The 19650-nt window shown below is 51.3% G+C and overlaps 3 protein-coding genes across 6 annotated transcripts in view; 2 read left to right on the top strand and 1 right to left on the bottom strand.

Annotated features, from left to right (window-relative positions):
- Positions 1 to 7267, top strand: part of TM9SF4 (transmembrane 9 superfamily member 4) — a 20910-nt gene extending 13643 nt beyond the window's left edge. Inside the window, exons 18-19 of one of the 2 annotated variants that reach the window (XR_010607062.1) lie at positions 131 to 1413; positions 7199 to 7267. Coding sequence is in view for 1 of the 2 variants with exons in the window: in XM_065646000.1 (XP_065502072.1) it covers positions 131 to 280 (150 nt within the window). In the remaining variant the exon portion in view is untranslated. Of the gene's footprint in view, positions 1 to 130; positions 2445 to 7198 lie in introns of those variants that run through there. The other variant, XM_065646000.1, reaches the window with a different exon arrangement.
- PLAGL2 (PLAG1 like zinc finger 2) lies at positions 7207 to 14825 on the bottom strand. Of its 3 annotated transcripts, none has more exons than XM_065646003.1 (4): positions 14730 to 14825; positions 13683 to 13792; positions 11820 to 12215; positions 7207 to 10940 (listed from the first exon to the last, which is right to left on the bottom strand). In XM_065646003.1, the coding sequence occupies exons 3-4, from the start codon at positions 12080 to 12082 to the stop codon at positions 9722 to 9724; spliced, it is 1482 nt and encodes a 493-aa protein (XP_065502075.1). In that variant the 5' UTR covers positions 12083 to 12215; positions 13683 to 13792; positions 14730 to 14825; the 3' UTR covers positions 7207 to 9721. The 3 variants fall into 3 exon arrangements, with proteins under 3 accessions (XP_065502075.1, XP_065502074.1, XP_065502076.1); XM_065646002.1 differs by having other exon boundaries at positions 13683 to 13788; XM_065646004.1 differs by lacking the exon at positions 13683 to 13792.
- On the top strand, positions 14823 to 19650 carry POFUT1 (protein O-fucosyltransferase 1). The gene is made up of 7 exons (XM_065646005.1): positions 14823 to 15030; positions 15130 to 15251; positions 15362 to 15544; positions 16174 to 16286; positions 16961 to 17153; positions 17267 to 17509; positions 17938 to 19650. The coding sequence occupies exons 1-7, from the start codon at positions 14889 to 14891 to the stop codon at positions 18124 to 18126; spliced, it is 1185 nt and encodes a 394-aa protein (XP_065502077.1). The 5' UTR covers positions 14823 to 14888; the 3' UTR covers positions 18127 to 19650.

Below are 19650 nucleotides of genomic sequence, written 5' to 3'. Positions count from 1 at the left end.
CTGGGCAAAAATGACCCAAGTGGAGGTTTTCTTCCCTTTGCCAAGGTTTGGGGAGCCAACTCTTGTTACCTCTGTACTTGATTTTGGTTTTTTGTGTTTTGGTTTGTTTTTTTTTTTTTCTCTATTTCAGCTGGATATTGTTGAGTTCATTCCCTCCTTACTATACTTTGGCTACACCGCCCTTATGGTCTTGTCCTTCTGGCTCCTCACTGGCACCATTGGCTTCTATGCAGCCTACATGTTCGTTCGGAAAATCTATGCTGCAGTGAAAATAGACTGAGGATGCACAGAGCCAGCAGAAATAGAGACCTCTGAATGCGTGTCCTCCCAGGAGCGACGGGGACGGCTTCTCCAGCTCTTTTGAGGAAACAAAATCATGGGAGAACGACAAGAGAAATAAATAACTCCTTGTTTTGGAATGTAACTTTGGCACAGTGTACATGGATTCTGGGCTACTTCCGGGGGGAAAAGGGGTCTGTAGATACCTTACGTTTTAACTTTATTATCCTCTTCCATATTTGAGGGAGTTTTTTAGCAGAGAAATGTCCCTCTGTATAAGTAAACCCCCTTTTTGCTAATTCATCCTTTTTTTTTTTTCATGTTGATGACGAATGGATTTGAGAGCACAGTGGAAATGCTTGTGAAAATGTTTTCTTCCAGCCCCAAGGGTGCTCTGGGATTCAGGGAGACTCTTCAGACTCTTGGGTTTACTTTCCTGCCTTCACGTCTGCACGGAAGAGGGAGCTTGACTGTGGCAAAAGGAACCTGAGTGCTCGCCCAGCGGGATTTCTGCCTGCGGGAGTCCTGGCTTTGGCTTGTTTACACGTCGCTGGAGGTGCCATTCGGAGCCTGGGACATGCAATTCACCCTGACAGAGCTCGAGAACCGCAGCCCTTGGCCTCGCGTCTCCCTCCCTCCAGCCTCAGACAGCGCGGGCGCCTTGGACGCCTCCCTGGAAGGGCTGCGGGCGGGTGGGATTTCCCCTTTCGGAAGGTGTAGCGGGACGTCATGTTCTGGTGGAAGCGGCATGATTGTGCTGGAATATACGACTGGAAGGATGCACGAGGTAACTCAGAGCATTTGTTCTGCCAATAGCTCTGCTCCAGCTGTGTGAGGCCGTGGGACAGGAGGTTTCCTGATGGGACGGGAACCTGCCGGGATGGCGCGGAGCCCTGCGCGGGGAAGGCTGCGGTGCCGCGGCCTTGGTGCCGAGCCACCTGCTGGTGTTGGGGCTGAGCCCCATAAGGGGTGCGGGAGGGCTGGGGAGAGCGGGCGGCCCAGGGGTTCTCACCGCCAGCTGCCCTGCGCTCCAGCTGCTCACGCTGCTCCTCTCAGACGTCTCTACCTCCAGGGAACAGGAGCGTGCACTCCAGAGCTGTGTTTTGTTCTCCGCAGAACAGTTCAAGCCCTCGGGTAAGCTGATGTGGGCTCCTCTGCAGCGGGCTCTGCTTTTTCTGTGGCTTGCTGCCTGAATCAGCCCATGGGAAGCTCTTTTTAAAAGAGGTTTAAGTTTTTTATTATTTTGGTTGTTTCAATGAAGTTTACCAGTGAGAAGGCTCCACAGCAAAGGCTCCTTCTAGCCCCAGACCAGCTGCATTCAGTCGGCTGCAGGGGAGGGGTGGGTTTTTTGTGAGATCTGTGAAAAGTTTTCTTTTTTTGCAAGCAGCAAGGTCTCTAAATGAGCAGCTGCCACAGGTGACACTGTCCCAGCCCAGAGCCCTCCCTGGCACCAGCACTGACATGGGGTTTGGGCCTTTAACCCCAGTTGCCATAAGAGTTTCCACCAGGTCCCCGTTCAGGACCCGTCTCTTCCCATGGCTGTCCCCCGTGGGGTCCTGACCTCCCCATGTCCCCGACAGGGTCCTGCCATCCCCGTGGCCGCGCTCACGCTGCGTCTCTCCAGCCAGGCCTGGCAGCTCCTGCAGCCACACCAATGCCAAATCTCACCAGGCAGGAGTCGGGGCTGGACACAGGGAGTGGAGGGTGCGTGGAGTCCTGCCTCGGTTCTGCTTTTAGATCCTGCTCAGAGATTTGGGTTGATACTTTTTTTGTTGTTGTTGATTTTTTTTTTTTTTTAAATTTTTTATTTTTTCAGTATTTTCTTGCCCCACCCCGCTGGAGAGGCTCAGCCGGCATTGATTTCTTGCCCTTCCCCAAAGGGTTTTCTCTGTATTCTTTGTAATTTTTAGTTAATGTATGTATTCTTTGTGTCCTATTGTAAATAAATCTGCCATTGTCCTGTTGTCCTGCTCTCCTGCGTTCTCCTGAGCCACCCCTTCCAATTTTCTTTTCCTGACACTCAGCCTGTGTGACACCCGCATGGTGTTTGGCGTGTGGTGTCAGTCAGATGCAGGGCTGGGAATACACCGTGGTTTTCTTTGTGGTATTTTTCTCCTGGTAAACTCAACTGAGCAGCAAGTTTGTCCCAGTGTGGCACGTCTGAATACTCCAGTATATTGTAATTAAAATGCGACCGGTCAGACATTTCTCACTGATCTCATGGATTTATCTCTCGCTGTACTGCTCTTGTGTGCTGCATGGGAAGGCGACTTCAACAACTCGGCTCTTGTGTGTGCAATGTGCTGTTTGCCTTGGGTGGTGCTGATGGTCAGAGTGGCAGGACGGGCTGGGGGCGTTCGGTGAATCTGCGGGGGCACAAGGTGAGCGCAGCGGGGAAGGAGCCGCCGTTCCCCCCTCGGCGGGTCTGTGCTGGTGCTGCGGGAGCCGAACCGTCCTCGCTGGCTCCAGCTTGAGCTCTCCCAGGGCTGGGGGTTCTGCCGGGCTGTGCGTGGCAGGAGAGCAGCAAAGGGGTTTTCTGATGGGCTGTGCGTGGCAGGAGAGCAGCAAACGGCCATCACGATGCTGACCTGGGACGGGGGCAATTGGCTTTTCTCGCGGTGCTGTGCCTGGCAGAGTGGTGGGTGTGTAGCTGCGGCTGGGGACGGGTATTGGGGCTGTGCCAGTGCTGGGGCTGCTGAAGGGCTCTGACCCTGAGCCGGGGCTGAGACCAAAGCAGGAAAACACTTCAATCAAAACTCGGGAATCACCAGAATTGGCCTTTATCCCATTAAAAAAGGCAAAGGGAGCCTTCAGCTCTGCCAACAGGAAAATCTGGGCTGAACTTGTTTCTCAGTTTTTGGTGGACTAGCAGAACTGCTCTGCTGTAGCCAGGTCCCCTTGTAGCCGTGTCTCCCATAGCCATGTCCTGCTGTGTCCCCCCATAGCTGTGTCCCCCGTAGCCCTCTGCCCTGAGGAAGGTGCTGCTGAGGAATTGCCACCTTGTACCAGCGGCTGCATTAAGAGCAACAAGGAGATCATACCTAGAAAAGTACCTGAGCGCTGCTGATGGCTGTCAGCTGGTGACCCATGTGCTGCACAGCAATTCCCCAGAGCGCAGGATGCTCTTCCCCCTTTTTCATCCGCTAAACGCTGCCAGTGTCAGCGGGCGGCCGCAGCTCCAGCTCTTGCTTTGGTTCTGGCTCTGCTGGGTGTGCAGCCAGGGCAGCGGAACTGTGGGGGTGCCTGGAGGGCCGGGGGGGCCAGACCCGCCTGCAAAGCTTCCACACAGGCTGTTAATTGTAGTGAAACCAAGCAACCAGAATGCTCTGCCTGACAAATGTTCTATATAATGGTATTGGCTGTTGCTACATCCCCAGCAAGGTGCAGTGTTCTGTATTTGGCTCTAATTCTTTGCTTGAAAAAACCTTAAAGGTTTGTGTGGATTCATGTGGGGAAGTGAGGTCTTTGACTTGCCTTATGATTCTGTCTTTGCTTAAAACCTAAATAAAAACCCCATTCCCCTCTAAGAAGACACCCAGGGCAGATAGTTCAAAGTTTTTAATAACAACTTCATTATAAAAAATGCTTTCAACCTGCATTTCATTTTGCAAGACAATGAAAGAGCTAATTTTAGTGATGAAATTGACATTTCCTAGTGGCACTTAGTATTTTTACCATTTAAAAACCTTGTTTACAGCCCCCAAAATACTCCTTTAAAAGAGATTATTCACTGTGTGTAAAAGTGCTAGAAAGTGTCTTTTTAGAAAACCAGTTGAGCTTTAACAATGGGGAGTTTCTAGCTGAGGCAGCTGCGGGGAGGGAGGTTGGACAGGAACGGCAGCCCCAGTGGGACCCCCGTGTCCCCTCAGCTCCCGGGGCTGCGGGACCCCAAAGCCTTTCCCTGGCAGCGGGACGTGGCAGCTTTGGAGCCAGCGCTGTGGTGGTGGCAGACCCAGTGCCAGGAGCAGGTTCTCATAACCAGAAGCTTCTGCAGCACCTTCCAGTGCAAGCCCCTGAGCCACAGAGAACGGGCTGTAGAGCTGGAACATGAGCGGTTCCCCAGGACGCTGCTTCTGTCCCTTGTCACCTTGGCACTTTCTGCATCCGAGCTGTTGTGCACTTGCATAGCAGTGTCAAAGGACCTGGTGTGTGAGATGGATGGGGAGAAAGTGGCTGATCAAATGAGGGATGGTTGCCTTTTAACAAGACACGTTTGTGTTGAGGATTGTTCCCCTAAGTGAAAATGGAGAGCTGACCTATTCAATAGTAATTAAAAAAAAGATTCTGAATTTCCTGTTCTTTCTCTTTTGCAATGCCTGTAACATTCCTTGTCACTGTGATCTCCCAGCACTGAGGAGCTGCCTCATCACATACATTGTTTGTATGTGCTGGTGTTCAGGCACTGGTGGAAAAGGCGACTGCAGACCCTCTCCAGCTGCGAGCACATGGCAAGGAAGGTGCTACAGCCTCTGCAAGCCCAGCTGTGCATTTAAGAAATCAAATGTACTTTTGGTGGGAAAGCCAAGCTAACCCTGTGATGTAGATTAATGAGAAGCAGAACGTGATCTGTTTTCCAGGTATTGTCTTCTGGTCGCCAGTTCCGTTTCTGCTGGACCCATCTCTGTGCGCACCCAACGCACCTTGTGGTGAGGGCTCTGTGAGCGCGTGGGGACGGCTCTGGTGCGGGGCAGGCAGGAGCTGCTGAGGCGGCGCTTTGGGAAAACTCCTTTCTGGGAGCTCCAGAATGGCTGAAACATGTGGCAGGATTCCTCCAGGATCCCGTTCCTCAGTGGGATGATGTGAGCAGGTCACAGACCGGGGGAGCCCGGTGTGGTGAATGGTGTGGTGGAGACAGCAGAACCTGAGCGGGGTTTGCTAACACCAGGGATGTGGTGGTGGGGACGGGAGAGGAGCGGGATGTAGCGGCCCTCTAAGGAAGCTGTGTCTGGACCGGTGCATTTCTTGGCAGCTTAGCATGGCCACGGCGTTATGGGGAACCGGGCACAGCCAGGGCGAGAGGGGCCAGCGAGACGAGTGACAACTGTCTGGGTTGCCCGAGTCCCGGCCCAGCAGCCCAAGCTGAACCAAACTGACACTCCGAGCAGGCATTGGGCAGGGTTGGAGTCACAGCTTCAGGCGGCGATGCCCATCGCCGAGAATCAGGAAAAATACAAGAACAAGTTATGGAAAAGAAGCAAATCTTGGATAACAGATGGAAACCCGTAAAGTTTTAATGAAGTGGTTCTGTTTGAGCTGTTCATCCACTTCACTCTTGGCAATTAACTGAAAATAGGCACCTGAGGGAGGATCCAGTGATCCTGAGGAACAGGGATTGGAGAGGACCAGCGAGACAACAGGGTGATGGGGAGAGCATCTTTGAAGATCTCTTGGTGGAAATTTTAATTGCAGGCAGTAGCAAATGCCTCTGCAGGGTTATTCTGTCCAGATAGCAAAGGTGATGCAAGGGTAGAGAAAGAAAATGGGGCTTTTCCAGTGAACTGAAGGAAATCTTCCAAGCAGCTGCTGTTCACCTGTCAGCAAGGAAAGAATTAAAGAACAAAGAGCTGGGCTCCCAACAAAAGTACTGAAATCATCAATGTACCGGAGGGAACAAAGGGATTCCCGCTGAAGTGACACCGCTTTTCAACACCGAGGCTGAAGAGCAGGCACTATCGTTAGGCTGCTGAACAGGTCTGTCAAAATGCCGAGCGTGGATATTCTGTCAAGGGAAATTCAGTGGAAGAAAATGCATGTTAACATGTAGTTCCTTCGTACACATGCATTTTGAGTGAGTTGTAATCCCATGGGGAAAAAGATCTTCAGAGTTTTGCACAGCTCCAGAGATGGGAGCCAGGGAGGCCTCTGCTGCCAGGAGCTGCCTTGGCCTGCATGTTTCTAACGAGCGAGCCGCAATCGTTCTTCTTTCCACTGGGATGTTGTGTCCTTGTCCTTTGAAGAATCTCGGGTCTAATTTATAGTCACTGGCGTGTTCACATCCTGTCCTTCACAGTCTGCACAGTTCCTACAGGGCTTGAACTCCCTGAGTCAGCCACACTTTAAAATGTTTCTTTACTTAACTAAACTCTCCTGACCAATTCTTTGCTGTGGCTGCTCCTCTTGGGCTTTTTGTGCCTCCCAAGATGGTATAATGTGTATATGTCTCAGCTGACTCCTGTACCCACAGTCCTGCCCGTGCTCCCCGGTGATCCCCAATGCTGATGTCACTGCTTGTCCCACAGTCTCGTGTTCCCTGAGTTAATAATGGCATTGGGGGAGAAAGCAGCATGTTTGCTTATACACCCCTAAACCTTGACTTAAACCAAAAAACAGACCAAACCCCTCTGGGATGACACTGGGTTGTTATAGCCCATAACCAGCCCAGCGGCTCCGTTCCTTCCCGTCCATACCCGCCAGAGCAGCTCTCCGGGCTGTGCTGCCCCATCACCTCCTTGCAGGGCGAGGGAGCTGCATCGGGAGCTTGGCTGAGCCGCCTGCTGCCCATGTTCACAACCGCCCAGTATGTGGCTCCTCATGAACTCAGGCTCCCAACTCGTGCAGCTCAGATGCCCGAAGTTTTTTCTTATGAACAGGTGAACAGGTTCGCTAGCTGGCCTCAGGAAATAATTTGTTTTGTGAATTGCACCCTTACTTTACTATTTCAAATGGAAGCAGCCTTATTAGTTTAGACTGGCTGACAAAATACTTGCACGTTATGAGCTTTGTTGTGGAACAGGAACTTCAAATCCATTTTCCAGTGCGAATACCTTGTGTCAGCTCCAGCTGCCTCTGAACATGCTCCCTTTGCTGGGTTAGACTTTCATTGACAAATGTTATTATGATTCTGCTTGTTAGAATGGCTGTGGAAAGCAAATCACACATTCAAATAATAGCAAAATGAATTCCATTTATTCTTTGACAGACTACTGGCAGGAAAAAGATGCCTGGCTCTAAGTTTAGCTACTGCTGCTAAAGGAATTCCAGTGCTGACACCTGGTTGGAGTACAATGCAGGCAAAGAGCAAGAGAGCTGAACGCTCTGCAGCAGCAGAGGGTGGATGATGGCATTGCATAAGTCTGATAATCCTTATGTGCTGTAAGTGATCAGTTCTGAGCATTGATTTCTCAAAAAAAAATCCTCTGAAGACAGGGATAAGGCTTGCATATCATCAATAACAGTGTAAAACTCTTTAATTTGCAAAGAGCAAAGCAATAGAAAGGCCTGAGGTATTCGATGGCGGTAAAGAGGAGCTGAGCTGAAATGCCCCCTTTACCTTTTCTGGGTTAGAGAACAAGAAGGCACTCGTGAGTTTCGCAAGGCAACTCTGACGGAGAAGAGAAAGTACTGCATTTAACGCGGGGATCATTGCCACAGGATATTGCTGAGGTAAATAAATCTTATATTACATTTTGATACAAAAGTATTACTTGCAGCATTGCTGGCTAACCTAAAACAACTGATCTATGGTCTGGAGAATCTGTGGATCACTAAACAGTCATTCTGGGAAGAATTACTAAGCTAAATTAAAAATAAAATTCTTGAAAACGGAGGGGGGACAAGCTTGTGAACGACCGAGGCACGGCGGATGTCCCGCTGTGGGGTCAGCGGCTCAGTGGAAGGCAATACGCACTGGGTGTACTGGATGTACTGGGAAGGTGAGGGGGGACAGCAGCTGGCTTCACTGATGGAGCTGCGAGAACAGAGTAGAGGTAGATTTTTGCATTTTCTAGATTTATGGACAAAAATATTGAGAGATTTCCTGGTTTATGTTGGCCTACAATGGTTCCTCCATGCTGAGGTACGAAGATCTGCGTCTGTTTTCATAAATGCGCACCAACGTACAGTGAGATCGACCTCCGTACGTTGCCATCTGCAGTACAAGTGCCCAGGAAAATGAGAGCAGGAGGTGACACAGATGCTACGTGACACCAGCAGCTGCTGTCACTGAGCATGTGACTCCTCTGTCCTCAGTGCAGACGGTCTGTGGAAGAATTTAAGAAGTGGGGCAGGGAGCAAGGGAAGCAGGACTTCAACTCTGGGAGGCAAAGCTGGAGAAGGAGGGAACAACAAAAAGGCCAGTGGACCCAAATCTGCAGTGACGGGGTGACCATGGGCCCAAACCCTCCGTGTTTGTGAGCACTATTAGTGTTGGGGCAAGCGCTTCAAATACACTGGCAGAGCGTACGTGAAGCTGGGACCAATTTTTCCCCCCCGATTCCTGGATGTTACCACCCCAGGACAGAGGTAAAAATAATCTCGAGACTGCTTTGTGGATAAGGCAAAAGGTACTGACCTCACTGAACTGTTGTGGTAAAAACAACCTAGAAACTCGTGCTCTGTTCCTCATCCCACAGGAACCTCCGGCGCAGGAGCCTCAGCCCGAGCTCGTCCATCCTGCTGTGACAGGACTCGCAGCTGCCACCCCAGCTCCTGACCCAGCTTTGTCACACGCTTTGGTTTCGAGAACAGACGCACGACCCGTTTGCCTGTGGGAGATACGGAAAGGGCTCTACCCACGCACCGCAAACCTGAGCAAAGCTGCCGGAGCTGCTCCGTCCCCTCGACACGTGGGTAACCAGAGAGAACAGCAGGAAGCTGCTGCCTACGGCGGCAGAGGCTGAACTGGTCCGAAAAGCAAAAGTGTATTTCCCCATGGGGGAAGAACATGATACGTGAAGAGAAATCAGTGCAACCTGACTTCGTTGTGTAAACAGTGTTCTAGCTACACCAGTCGTAAACCCAGTGTATTCTGGTGCCTCCTATGTTTGTATTGGTGGAAACAGATTTGTGCTGTGTAAACAATGTTCACTGTGATGAGTTTAACGGCTCTGCAAGGAAGAATGATGTCTCTGAATTTCCTATGTAAACGGGTCTTGGTGCTTAACACTGATGTGGAGTAAGCTGTGTCGGGTAGAGAAAGCGGTATGAGGTGGTGGGGAGAGGTAGTGGGGAAGGGGAGCCCCTTCCCCATTGGCTTCATACAGAGCGGGAATCCTGACTGCTTCTCCTTCTCCATGGGGAGGTATTGGCTGGTTCGCCAGAATTGCAGTGTGAGAACATGAAATGGAAGCTGGACTCTTCAAAAGTTTAGCCCAAGATGAAAGAGTCTCAACTCCTTCTCAGGGACAGTCCCTTCCCAAAGAGGAACATCGCTCCGGGATCTCAGGGAAGGTCAGTGCTAAGCGCGGCTCCTGATTCACAGATTAAAAATTAGATAAAATATATCCAGTCTATTAGCTGAAATCTTTTCGCTGTACAGGACTGGGACTTGCACAGGGCTATCTGCTGTTCCAGTCTACAAGTGCTCCCTCCAGAGATCAGAAACCTCCTGTCTGAAACAGCTTTGCAAAGCTTTTGAACCCCAAAGGGAAGGAAGAGTTGTGCGTTTTTAAGGCTTTCCGCAAAAGGGTGACTGAAAGATCTGTTCTCCAGCACTGTTTTCAGCTTACTGGAAGGCCTGGTGGAACCGTGGCAGCGTGGTTGTGCTCAAGCTGGAGGTGAAGACAGGGGGCAATGAGTGAAGGGGCCCAAAGTTCAGCGAGGCCCCAGCTCCGGGAGATTCTTGAGGTTGATGTTGCAAAGTGGTGAGCAGTGGCTGCGTCTCCCCCTGTGAGTAGCCCATGACCAATCCCCCCGACGATACAGGGGGATTGCAAGGAGGAAGATTGAGGGGGAGGAAGCCAAGAAGATGAGAGAAGTCCATGTTAGCAGCACAGAGAGCCTCTGACAGGTTCGCAGGGCTCTTGGAAAGCAAAGCCTCCTCCAGGGGGGGTGGCTGAGGCGAAGAGGACTGAGGCTCACCAGCTGAGAGAGACAGGCTGCCAGGGAAGTCCGACAGAAAGCTGTCCACCTCTACTTTGGGTAGTTTCTCAGGCAAATATGAGGTAGATCCAAGCTGATACTTTGGAGGAGGTTGTGGTGGGGAGGAGATGGGAGAAGACTCCAGAGGGTAGCTCATTCCCATGGGAAGAGAATTAGGAACCAACGAATGGGGCATCCCTGAGCTGGGCACGGTTTGGAGGTGTGTGCTGTACATGCCCACAGGTAACATGCCGGGGAAGCTCTTCCCACCCATCACGTCTCTGGATGCCATGCACAGGACGGGACTCAGCTCCTCTTTCACCGCCACAGACGAGCTGCAGCTCAGGAGCCCCAGCATGTCCACCGGCTCCGTCTTAATCTTCAGCAGTTCCTGGGAGTGGCTTTTCTTCATGTGCCTGGTCAGATGATCCTTGCGCCCAAACCTCTGGGCACAGTACTGGCACAAGAAGTCCTTCCGCCCCGTGTGCACAACCAAGTGTCTCCGCACATCTTTGCGGGTGTAGAAGCGCCTGTCACAGTGGTCACACGGATGCTTCTTTTCCTTGGCTCCGCCAGAAGCCCGCCTAGAGTGAGCTTTGAGGTGCTCCAGCAGGACCTGGGTGCTTTCGAATGTCTGCAGACACACCTTGCAGCTGAGGTCGCCGCTGGCAGCCGCGTGCATGGCCAGGTGGCGCCTGAAGCCAAGCTTGGTGTTGTAGTTCTTGCCACACTCAGGACAGTGCAGAGCCTCCTTGTTGGGGTCGTGGGTCTGCAGGTGGTTGCGCAGGTGATCCTTCCGGTGAAACATCTTCTCACAGTACATACACTGGTGAGGCTTCTGAGCAGAGTGCGTGGCCATGTGCCTTTTGGGAGAAAAGCAGGAAAGTTTAGACCAGCGTCCAACCCCTAAAAGAACATATGCTACTTTTTCAAAATTTTCCTTGTGTTCTATACTTTATGCCACAAAAACCCCAGATGGCATTTTACTGCCGCTAAACGATGTGTGCAGAAGCACATTTCACGGAACAGTTACAGAGTCTGTCTGCACAGTGCCCGTCCTCCCTAGAACACCGTCACCTCCATACGCGTGTTCCTCAGCGTCTGCTCAGCTCCTGTTCTCTCTGCTGAGGCTCTCAGGGGGGAAAATGACAAAGAAAACCTGCGCAGTTTCTGACAAGAAATGCTTTTTGGCTGGTGAGACAGCTTTGTGTCATCAGGAGGCACCAGACTGTGGCAGCGTCTGTTGACAGCCACTGTGGACTGATTTCTCCTTGGTATCTTACACTCTGACACTCTGGTTCATCTAGTTTCAAGTTCTCAGTGATCATATAGTTTAATTATGCTAGGGTCTATTTCAGTACATAAACAGGCACTCTACTTCGTCTTGCTAGAACAACAGCTGCCACAGAAATATTCCTGGGATTAAAGTCAGAAATGTGAATGCTGTTCTTGCTTATTATTTTGTTTTTCATCTGTGAACTTCACTTTCTGCCTCAATTTCCTCCTTAGCAAAATAGAAAACAGCTCAGGATAAAGTATTATCTGAGGTTCTCAGGAAGGGGCTTAAAGAGATGCCAAGTACGGTAACGCCTGGGACTGAACTGCTTTGCAAGGTAACAGGGCATTCCCCCTCCTCCAGCTTCAATTCCCCCTCCTCCAGCTTCTCAGAAATTCAAGTAAAGCAGCCCCGGGAGGGGTTTTCCCCTCTCCTGGCAGGGCAGAGGTGCTCGGCCGTTCCCTACCTGTACAGCTTGTACTTGGAGGCGAAGGCTTTGCCGCAGTGCAGCTGCGGGCAGTTGTACGGCCTCTGCTCCGGGTGAGAGAGCGGGTGAGTTCTCAGCTTGTCCGCAGTAGGGAAGGAGCTCTCCGATATTTCACACTGGCATTTTCCCTGACTTCCGGTCTCTTCTCCTCTTGGTCTGGGGACTAATTTCCAGCCTGTCTCTTCCTCCTCCTGCTTTGCATCTTGAATCCAGTTGGGAACACTGGGAAAAAATGCTGTCATGGCAGGGCTAGTAGAACACGGCCATGTCAAGCGGAACGCGCGCCTGCGGATGTCTTGCTGGGGTGGTGTCCTGGTGCAGTTTTCTGTTGGAAGCCTCTGTGAGCAAACTGCTTCAATAGCAAACCCTCTTCATCTGAAATCACACAAGGTTGGTGTTAAGCCACTGCGTCTTTCACCTCGCACACAAACACGTATCAGCGTTCAACAAGCATTAAAAACATGGGAAGATGCTTATGCCACATGTTCACAGACACGGGAAACTCCCGTCTCCAGAACGTGTTCTTTTAACTCCTGTTCCCTGATTAAAACCATGTTAAACTTTTTCTGCAATTTTTGCAATTATTAAGAGCCAGTGTTACTGGTTATGTGAATTTTCTACTGAAACTGTGTAGGTTGGTGTCTCTTTGTAGATCTAAATACCTCACCTTTCCCCGTGTGTTTTGTGGATCGCTTCCCATTCCCTTTTCTCATGTTCTTCATAGTCTGTTCTCACTCACTCTCAATCTTTGCTCACATGGAATTCCCTTCTAAAGCTTCCCAGAGAAAATAAGGTTCTCTTCAATTTTTTTTTTCATCTATTCTGCTACCAACCTGGTGCACTAGTAAGACCATCTCCTAGCAAACCAATCTGAATTATATATATGGGCTGGGGAAGAAAACTTGCTGTTATCGGCAACATCACACCTTTTTCAGGAATTTGCTTCTTTTCAGGGTGTGATTAGTCATTGAATTTTCACTTTTCTACTGTGGGCCAGATTCTGCCTCTCTCGATTAGCAAGTTTTCTACAGTAATGAGCATTTTTTTTTCTTTTACGCTCTCATCCATTGATAATGGAAGCTCAAACTGTTTCATTTTCAGCAAAATATACCTCGTGTATGCTCTGCTGGCTTTCACGTTGATGAAAATCTACACGCATCTCTCTTAGCAGGTTGCTCTTGAGTTGTGTCTGTCTTGTTGGTAAAGTACTGAATTTTTATATGATTCTACCAACACCTAAACTGGTAAACAGTTCGCTGAAATAAAAACCTCGGAAAATATCTCTTTCACTGAATTTAGCTGCCTGAGAAACTCTTCTTAAAATAGCACCAACCCCTCAATGTCTTTCTCGCTCCATGATTGCTTCAGAGGAAGTTCCTGCCTGCGCACCAACATGCGTGCCCGTTGTGGGCAGGATGTGCAGCTACGCGGGAACCAACCACCCCCATTAAGAAAGTTCACCGCCGAACGTTGAGAGTCGCTGAAACAACAATAACCGTAACTGCACGTTCCTCACAATGCTGCCAATGGCTCCCTTGGGATGCAAAACTCCGGGAAATGGGACGACTCCAAGAAAATGTGTCACTACGAGCTTTGGAAATGTCCACTAAGAACAGAATTCAGTTTTGCGCAGCCTGAATCTACTCAGCTGGAGCAGAACAATAAAGGACGAGAACTGCTGAGGTGCCACTTTGGTACAACCCAGCACGACGTGACGGCCGCTCCCCCGCCGTGGTGTGCGGGAGCCCGCGGTTCAGAACATTCCTGCTTTGTAGATATCTCAGACCGTGAATGTTCCACCTCTGTACGAGATGTGTGCCGGAAAAGATAAATGTTCTCTACCTCCTGCTTCAGAGCTGTGCACGCGCTGTGGGAGCCTCTGCCGCTTTTGCCAAGGAGGTTGCTGCGTTCCCTCTGACAGAGGCTGCCATCCGTGCCAGCTTCACAGCTACCTGAAAGGAGACAGAGTTTGAACTTTGCTGTCTGTAACCGTAACGGGCATCAACTTCCTATTGCCTTCAGACCAGAAACCTCACTACAAATGAGTTAAGATTGCTAATCTCTGTAAGCAATTATTGCAAAATTTAATTAACATTCCTTTAAAATGTTTAGGTTCTTGCAAGAAAAAGGATTCTGTCTGTATGGGTCTAAGTCTAAAGGCGTGTCCTAGGACACTGACAGCTGCGGAACAGGAGAGAAAAAACATGAAGCACAGTATCGGTGAAACACAGTAGCAGTGGAAGGTTAACAGCACAGTTCATGCCTGACTACAAAACTCTCTGCACTTTCAAAAAACTCAGTTTTCTTAGTAATAGTTCCCCAAAGAAGGTTTCCAAAGCATGAGCTCCCTGTTCACTGTCACTCGGTACCACCAAACACTCCCCGCTGTGTGGAAACGCTTCAGAGCGCACCTGGTACATCCCAGCGCTTGGACCAGCCCGGGACACCTGCTGTGCTGGGGAAGTTTGTACCAGTGCTGAGAAAACCCCGCTGGGCTGTGCAGCTCCGGACACCTCAGTCGGTCACAGTCCCCCCGGGGACACTACTCCGCCCCGGCCGGAGCTCAGGACGTCGGCAGGGTGACCGCGGGACCCCCGGCAGCTCCGTCGTCGGCACCGGGGGAGACGCGGGAACCCTCCCCACCCCGGGAAGGGTCCGCGGCCGCCACCGGGGGCTCCCACGTGCCGCCCCCCCACCCCCGTTACCATGGCGCAGCCGGAGGGAGGGAGGGGGAGAGGCGGGCCCGGCCTACGCCCCCCACCGCCTCCTCCTCCTCACACGCCCCCCTTTTCCCAGAGGGGACCCCGCCGCCGAGGGGAGGCGGCCGCCGTGACACCGCCCCTCACCCCCTCCCTCCGGTGCCGCCCCCGCTCCGTCTCCCGCACTCACCCCGCGCCCCCGGGCCCCGCCGGGCGCGGCTGCGGCCCAGGCCCCGCCGGCCCCATTGTGCGGGGCATTGTGGGAGTGACGTCGCTCTCCCGCTTCCGCCTCGATGGTGGCCGCTTCCCGCTAGAGCGGCCGTTCCGGCGGGCCCCGGGGCATGCCGGGATGGGGCCGCCTGGCGCTGACCTCCGCCGGGCCGCCATGGCGGCGCTGCCGGTCGTTCTGCTGCTCGCGGTGATGGCGGCGGGAGGCGCCGCGGGGCCCGTCTGGGACGCGGCCGGTTACTTGCTGTACTGCCCCTGCATGGGTGAGGCCCTCCAGCTGCGGAGCCCCGGCGGAACCCCCGGGGAAGCCCCGGCTGAGTCCCGGTCGAGGCCCCGCTGAGCCCGCTCTCGCCCCTCCGCAGGCCGGTTCGGGAACCAGGCCGAGCACTTCCTGGGCGCCTTGGCCTTCGCCCGCGCCATCAACCGGACCCTGGCCGTGCCGCCGTGGATCGAGTACCGGCACCACCGCCCGCCCTACACCAACGTGAGCCCAGGGAGGGGAGGGGGCGGCGGGCGGGGGGTGCGGGCCCGGGGGAGGCCCCGGGGGGTCTGTGTCCGCCGGGCTGGCAGTGAGGCGGTCGCTGCCGCCCGCAGCTGCACGTCCCGTACACCGAGCACTTCAAGCTGGAGCCGCTGCTCCGGTACCACCGCGTGATCAGCCTGGAGCAGTTCATGGAGGCGCTGGCCCCTGTTCACTGGCCTCCCGGCGAGCGAGTGGCTTATTGCTTCGAGGCGGCGGCTCAGAGAAGCGTGGACAAAAGTACCTGTCCCATGAAGGTGAGTGAGTTCCTTCTGCACACCGCGGAGCCAATGGCCGAGTTGGTCAGGTCGCCGTTGATGTGCAAATGTAGGAGTTACCCACCCCAAATCGGTCCCTGTGGCGTTGCTGTCACATTTCTCAGGGACATGGTTTAGTGCTAGACTTGGGTTATGGTTGAACTCGATGATGTTGAGCGTCTCTTCCAACCAAAACGACTCTACAATTCTATGATTTTATCAGTGTGGTTTGCTGCTTTTCTTTGTCAGCAGATGCTTGGGGTTCAGGAGAGTCATTTGGGTGAGTAGCTTTACCACTTCGCGCTCTAAGAATGGATCTGCAGCTTTTCTCCTGCTGGTCTGTGCCCGTTTCCCAGCAGTTGCTTTAAAGCCACCTGTTTTCAATACAAGTTTGAGACCAGTGGTGTTCCTGTTCTTTTAAGACAGCCTTTGCATTAGTTCTCAGTTAAATTTCTTTAAGTGCTTCCCTGTCTCCTTCCCACAGAGCTGACCTGTGACAAACAGGCTGTGATATTCCGTCCTGTTCTCTTGTAAGGGAAAAGTGTTTCAGCTCGGGACCCCAGGACCACGCTGGTTCTGCCTCTCAGGCTCTTGTGTGCGCCGAGTGAACACATGTTTTTCCTTCACAGGATGGAAATCCATTTGGTCCCTTCTGGGATCAGTTCCAAGTGGACTTTGATAAGTCTGAGCTCTTCAAGGGAATTTCCTTCAGTCCTGCATACAAGGACCATTGGATCCAAAGGTAGCAAGGAGATGGCAAAGTGCTGACACGCTGCAGTGGGCATTGCGAGTAACGCAGGGAAAGATTTGTGCTAGTTGCTGTGCAAAGCCTTTACATTTGAGAGAGAGACTGGTTAGTTAGCAATATAATTAAAAATCTTAATGCTTTTTCCATTCATGAGCATGCTCTTCCTGGAGCAGTATTAGGGCTAAGCTGACTCATTTCTGAGCCAGTAATATTTAGTAATGGTATTTGTTGTCTGTGTATTTAGTTATTCTTCAAAAAGAATTTGGTTCTTGGTTGCTGATCATGAACTGGGTTTTGCCGGTTAACTCACATTTTCAGAGCTATGAGTGACTTTAGTGGTATCAGTTAAGTTTGGGTGACAGAATTCCTCTAGTCTGGGGTGAAAACTTGAGCTCTCCTCACTGTGTGTGTGAGATTCTGATCTTTTTGTCTGTCAAATAACACATTCATTTGTTACCAGGTCTGAGGTAAAACACAGTACCTGAGTTTTGCTTTAATGATCTATTCATGCGGCAAAATAGTTAAAATTCATCTTGAGTAAATTTGGAGCAGTAGATAGTGCATATTTCAGGGTGTTTGTGGTTTCCATTCGAACCTTTGCAGCAGTCTTTATGCAAGATGGTGCCTGCGAGGTCACCTCGTGTCTCGGTCTGTATTTTTTCCCGTAGGTTTTCACCATCTGAACACCCTGTACTGGCCTTACCTGGGGCTCCAGCCCAGTTTCCAGTTTTGGAGGAGCACCGTCCCCTCCAGAAGTTTGTGGTGTGGTCTGATGAGATGGTGAAGAAAGGAGACTCCTATATCCACTCGCTGCTGCTCCGGCCCTATGTGGGGATTCACCTGCGGATCGGCTCGGACTGGGTACGGCTCCTGCATGGGGCAGCTGCGGGGCTGGCGGCTGGGAGCTGGTGAGGTGGTGGTTGTTTTCTCACACAGTTTCCATTGAAACGTGGTATTTTCTCCTTTTCAAACAGAAAAATGCTTGTAACATGCTGAAGGATGGGACGGCCGGGCCGCACTTCATGGCCTCACCGCAGTGCGTGGGCTACGACCGCAGTGCCGCGGCCGCGCTCACCATGGACATGTGCCTGCCCGACCTGCGTGAGATCCAGCGTGCACTCCAGCTCTGGGTGGAGAAGACTGAAGCCAAATCTGTTTATATCGCCACTGATTCTGAGCCCTACACGACAGAGATACAGCAGTTCTTCCAAGGGAAGGTGAGTCTTTCTGAAAGCCGTTCCAGCAGCAGAGCTTTAATAAAAACCTCCCTGGCATTGTGGCCCATTGCTGCCACGGACAGCAGGCAGGTGTGTCATGTGTTATTCACAGACAAATATTGGCATCTCAAAGTGAATATTGCTCATAGCCATAAAAATTGTACTGTAAAACTCTTCCTTTCCTAGAGGTTGAAGAGCATCATCCTGTGTGGTAGTAGATTTCTTATTGAAAAATACTTCAATTAAGTAAACCTCAGTGATTTTCAAAACTGTTTTCACATTTATCTATTCATAAATGAGCGATAGGGCAAATCAAGACAGAATCCGTTCTCTCTTTGTTGTATATTCCCATTTCTAGTATTATGCCAAGGCATTTCGGTTGTAATAACGAGTGACTGGATTTATTTTTTCTCCTCGTTTCCCTGCAGATCAGGGTCGTGAGCCTGCAGCCGGAAGTGCCTCAGATCGATTTGTACATTCTTGGCCAGTCTGACCATTTTATTGGGAACTGTGTCTCTTCGTTTACTGCTTTTGTGAAAAGAGAGCGTGACGTGCATGGAAAACCCTCTTCGTTTTTTGGCATGGACCACCCCCCAAGGTTACGGGATGAGTTCTGACCAGAAGAGCAGTGGGCTCTGTAGTTCTCAGGACTCTGTAGCTCTCGGGGTTCTGAGCTGGTGTCTTGAGCGTTCTCCTGCCCGCGGAGCACACCGACAGCCCATGGGCGCTCCACACGGGCGCTTCTAGGCGCTTCTAGACTCTTCTGTCTGACTTCTGTATTTCCAGCACGAGATCAGGCAGAATCATGTCTTTTATAGGAAACCATAAACTATGTATTGTTTTTAAGAGGTAGTTGATGTAGCTCTCCATTCTCACTGTTTGGGGTTCGCCAGCAATCATGGTGAAGCAGCTGCTTACATTCCTCTTCTCCATTTTTAATTTTTTTTTTCTGTTAAATTTAAATTGTACCTGGAGATGTCAGGGAGCTTCTTGTCCAAAACTGACCACAAGTTCTTTTCAAGTACGAAGTATTGTCAGGAATATCACAGTCCCTGGAAAGGAGTGCAAGGTAAAGCTCAAGACTGGAAACGAGACCTGGGTTTTATTAAGAGCCACTGTTGCCTTACTGGGCCCACATCACCTCAGTGCCTCGGTTTCCGTTGCCCTGTCAGATCTGGGTCCTGCTTGACTGCGGAGCTGTGGGGCACCTGGATCCCTTCAGTGGTGCTGTTGAAGTGCTGGGGGGCAGGTTTTAATGTGGCAGCTGCTTCTTCACCCTGTCCTTGTCTGGGATGGGAGGAAAGCATCTGCATGGACATGGGCAGATGTCACAGCTGGTCGAGAGTTGGAGATTTGGGGCTTGTAGCTGTTGGTGTCAGGTGGAGCTGGGTGGTAGGGATGAAACTGGTGTAGAGCTGAGACTCAAAGTAGCGGTAGTGGGGTTGGTGTACGTCGTGCCTAGGTCCATGTTAGTGGTTTCTGTTTTCTTATTTGGTTTTGTACTTTGTAAAATAACCTGTCTGACAGCAGAATCCCTGGCTGGGGGGGTGGTCCCTGGCAGAGAGAACCATGGAGAGTGTTTGATGGTGAAACGGCAGCTTAAATACCTTCCTGTGGCCCAGTGCGGTTTGGTGCTGGTAACACTGATAATCCCAAGATGGTGAGTCTCGACTGCCTTTTGGTACTCCTGTGATTTTTATCTTTTTGTCCAAAGACTGAGTACAGAACGTACTGTTCCTGTTTTTAAAATGTCAATGAGGTGGGGCTGGCTGCCCCTACTATGCTGCTGCAGGGCTTTAAATGTCTTTTTGTGGATTTTCCCTCCTTGGAAACTCCTGAGCTCTGCAGGAGCTGGAGGGCTCAGGGCAGCAAGCACAAGGGGGCTTCATGAGAAGGTACGCAAGTGCTGTGGGGCAAAGTCTCATCCCGTGTCTCCTCAGCGCTGGTTTCCAGAAATGATGGTGTTTGGTGGGTCCAGGTCTCTGTCCATGTCCCTGCACAGCACTCCGTGTTTCCCTCAGCCCAGGGAGCTCTGATGATGCCGTTGGGACAGCCTTTCTGTCTGGGATTGAGAAGACAGTCTGTTAAGAGAAAATGTTTTAATTTGTTTTTTAAAACCGCTATTTTTTGTAATAATAAAC

The sequence above is a fragment of the Caloenas nicobarica genome, chromosome 15 (genome assembly GCF_036013445.1).
Source record: "Caloenas nicobarica isolate bCalNic1 chromosome 15, bCalNic1.hap1, whole genome shotgun sequence".
Lineage (NCBI taxonomy): Eukaryota > Metazoa > Chordata > Aves > Columbiformes > Columbidae > Caloenas > Caloenas nicobarica.
Note: the sequence above shows the minus strand (reverse complement) of the source record. Positions and strands in the feature narration are given on the sequence as shown.

What these genes read in the sequence shown, in the direction of transcription:
- POFUT1 (XM_065646005.1), top strand. Translation starts at nt 14,889, where the DNA reads ATGGGGCCGCCTGGCGCTGACCTCCGCCGGGCCGCCATGGCGGCGCTG. An exon ending in GCTGTACTGCCCCTGCATGG is followed by an intron (nt 15,031 to 15,129) that starts GTGAGGCCCTCC and finishes GCCCCTCCGCAG; the next exon opens with GCCGGTTCGGGAACCAGGCC. An exon ending in AGCAGTTCTTCCAAGGGAAG is followed by an intron (nt 17,510 to 17,937) that starts GTGAGTCTTTCT and finishes GTTTCCCTGCAG; the next exon opens with ATCAGGGTCGTGAGCCTGCA.
- PLAGL2 (XM_065646003.1), bottom strand. Translation starts at nt 12,082, where the DNA reads ATGACAGCATTTTTTCCCAGTGTTCCCAACTGGATTCAAGATGCAAAG. An exon ending in TCCAAGTACAAGCTGTACAG is followed by an intron (nt 10,941 to 11,819) that starts GTAGGGAACGGC and finishes TTCTCCCAAAAG; the next exon opens with GCACATGGCCACGCACTCTG.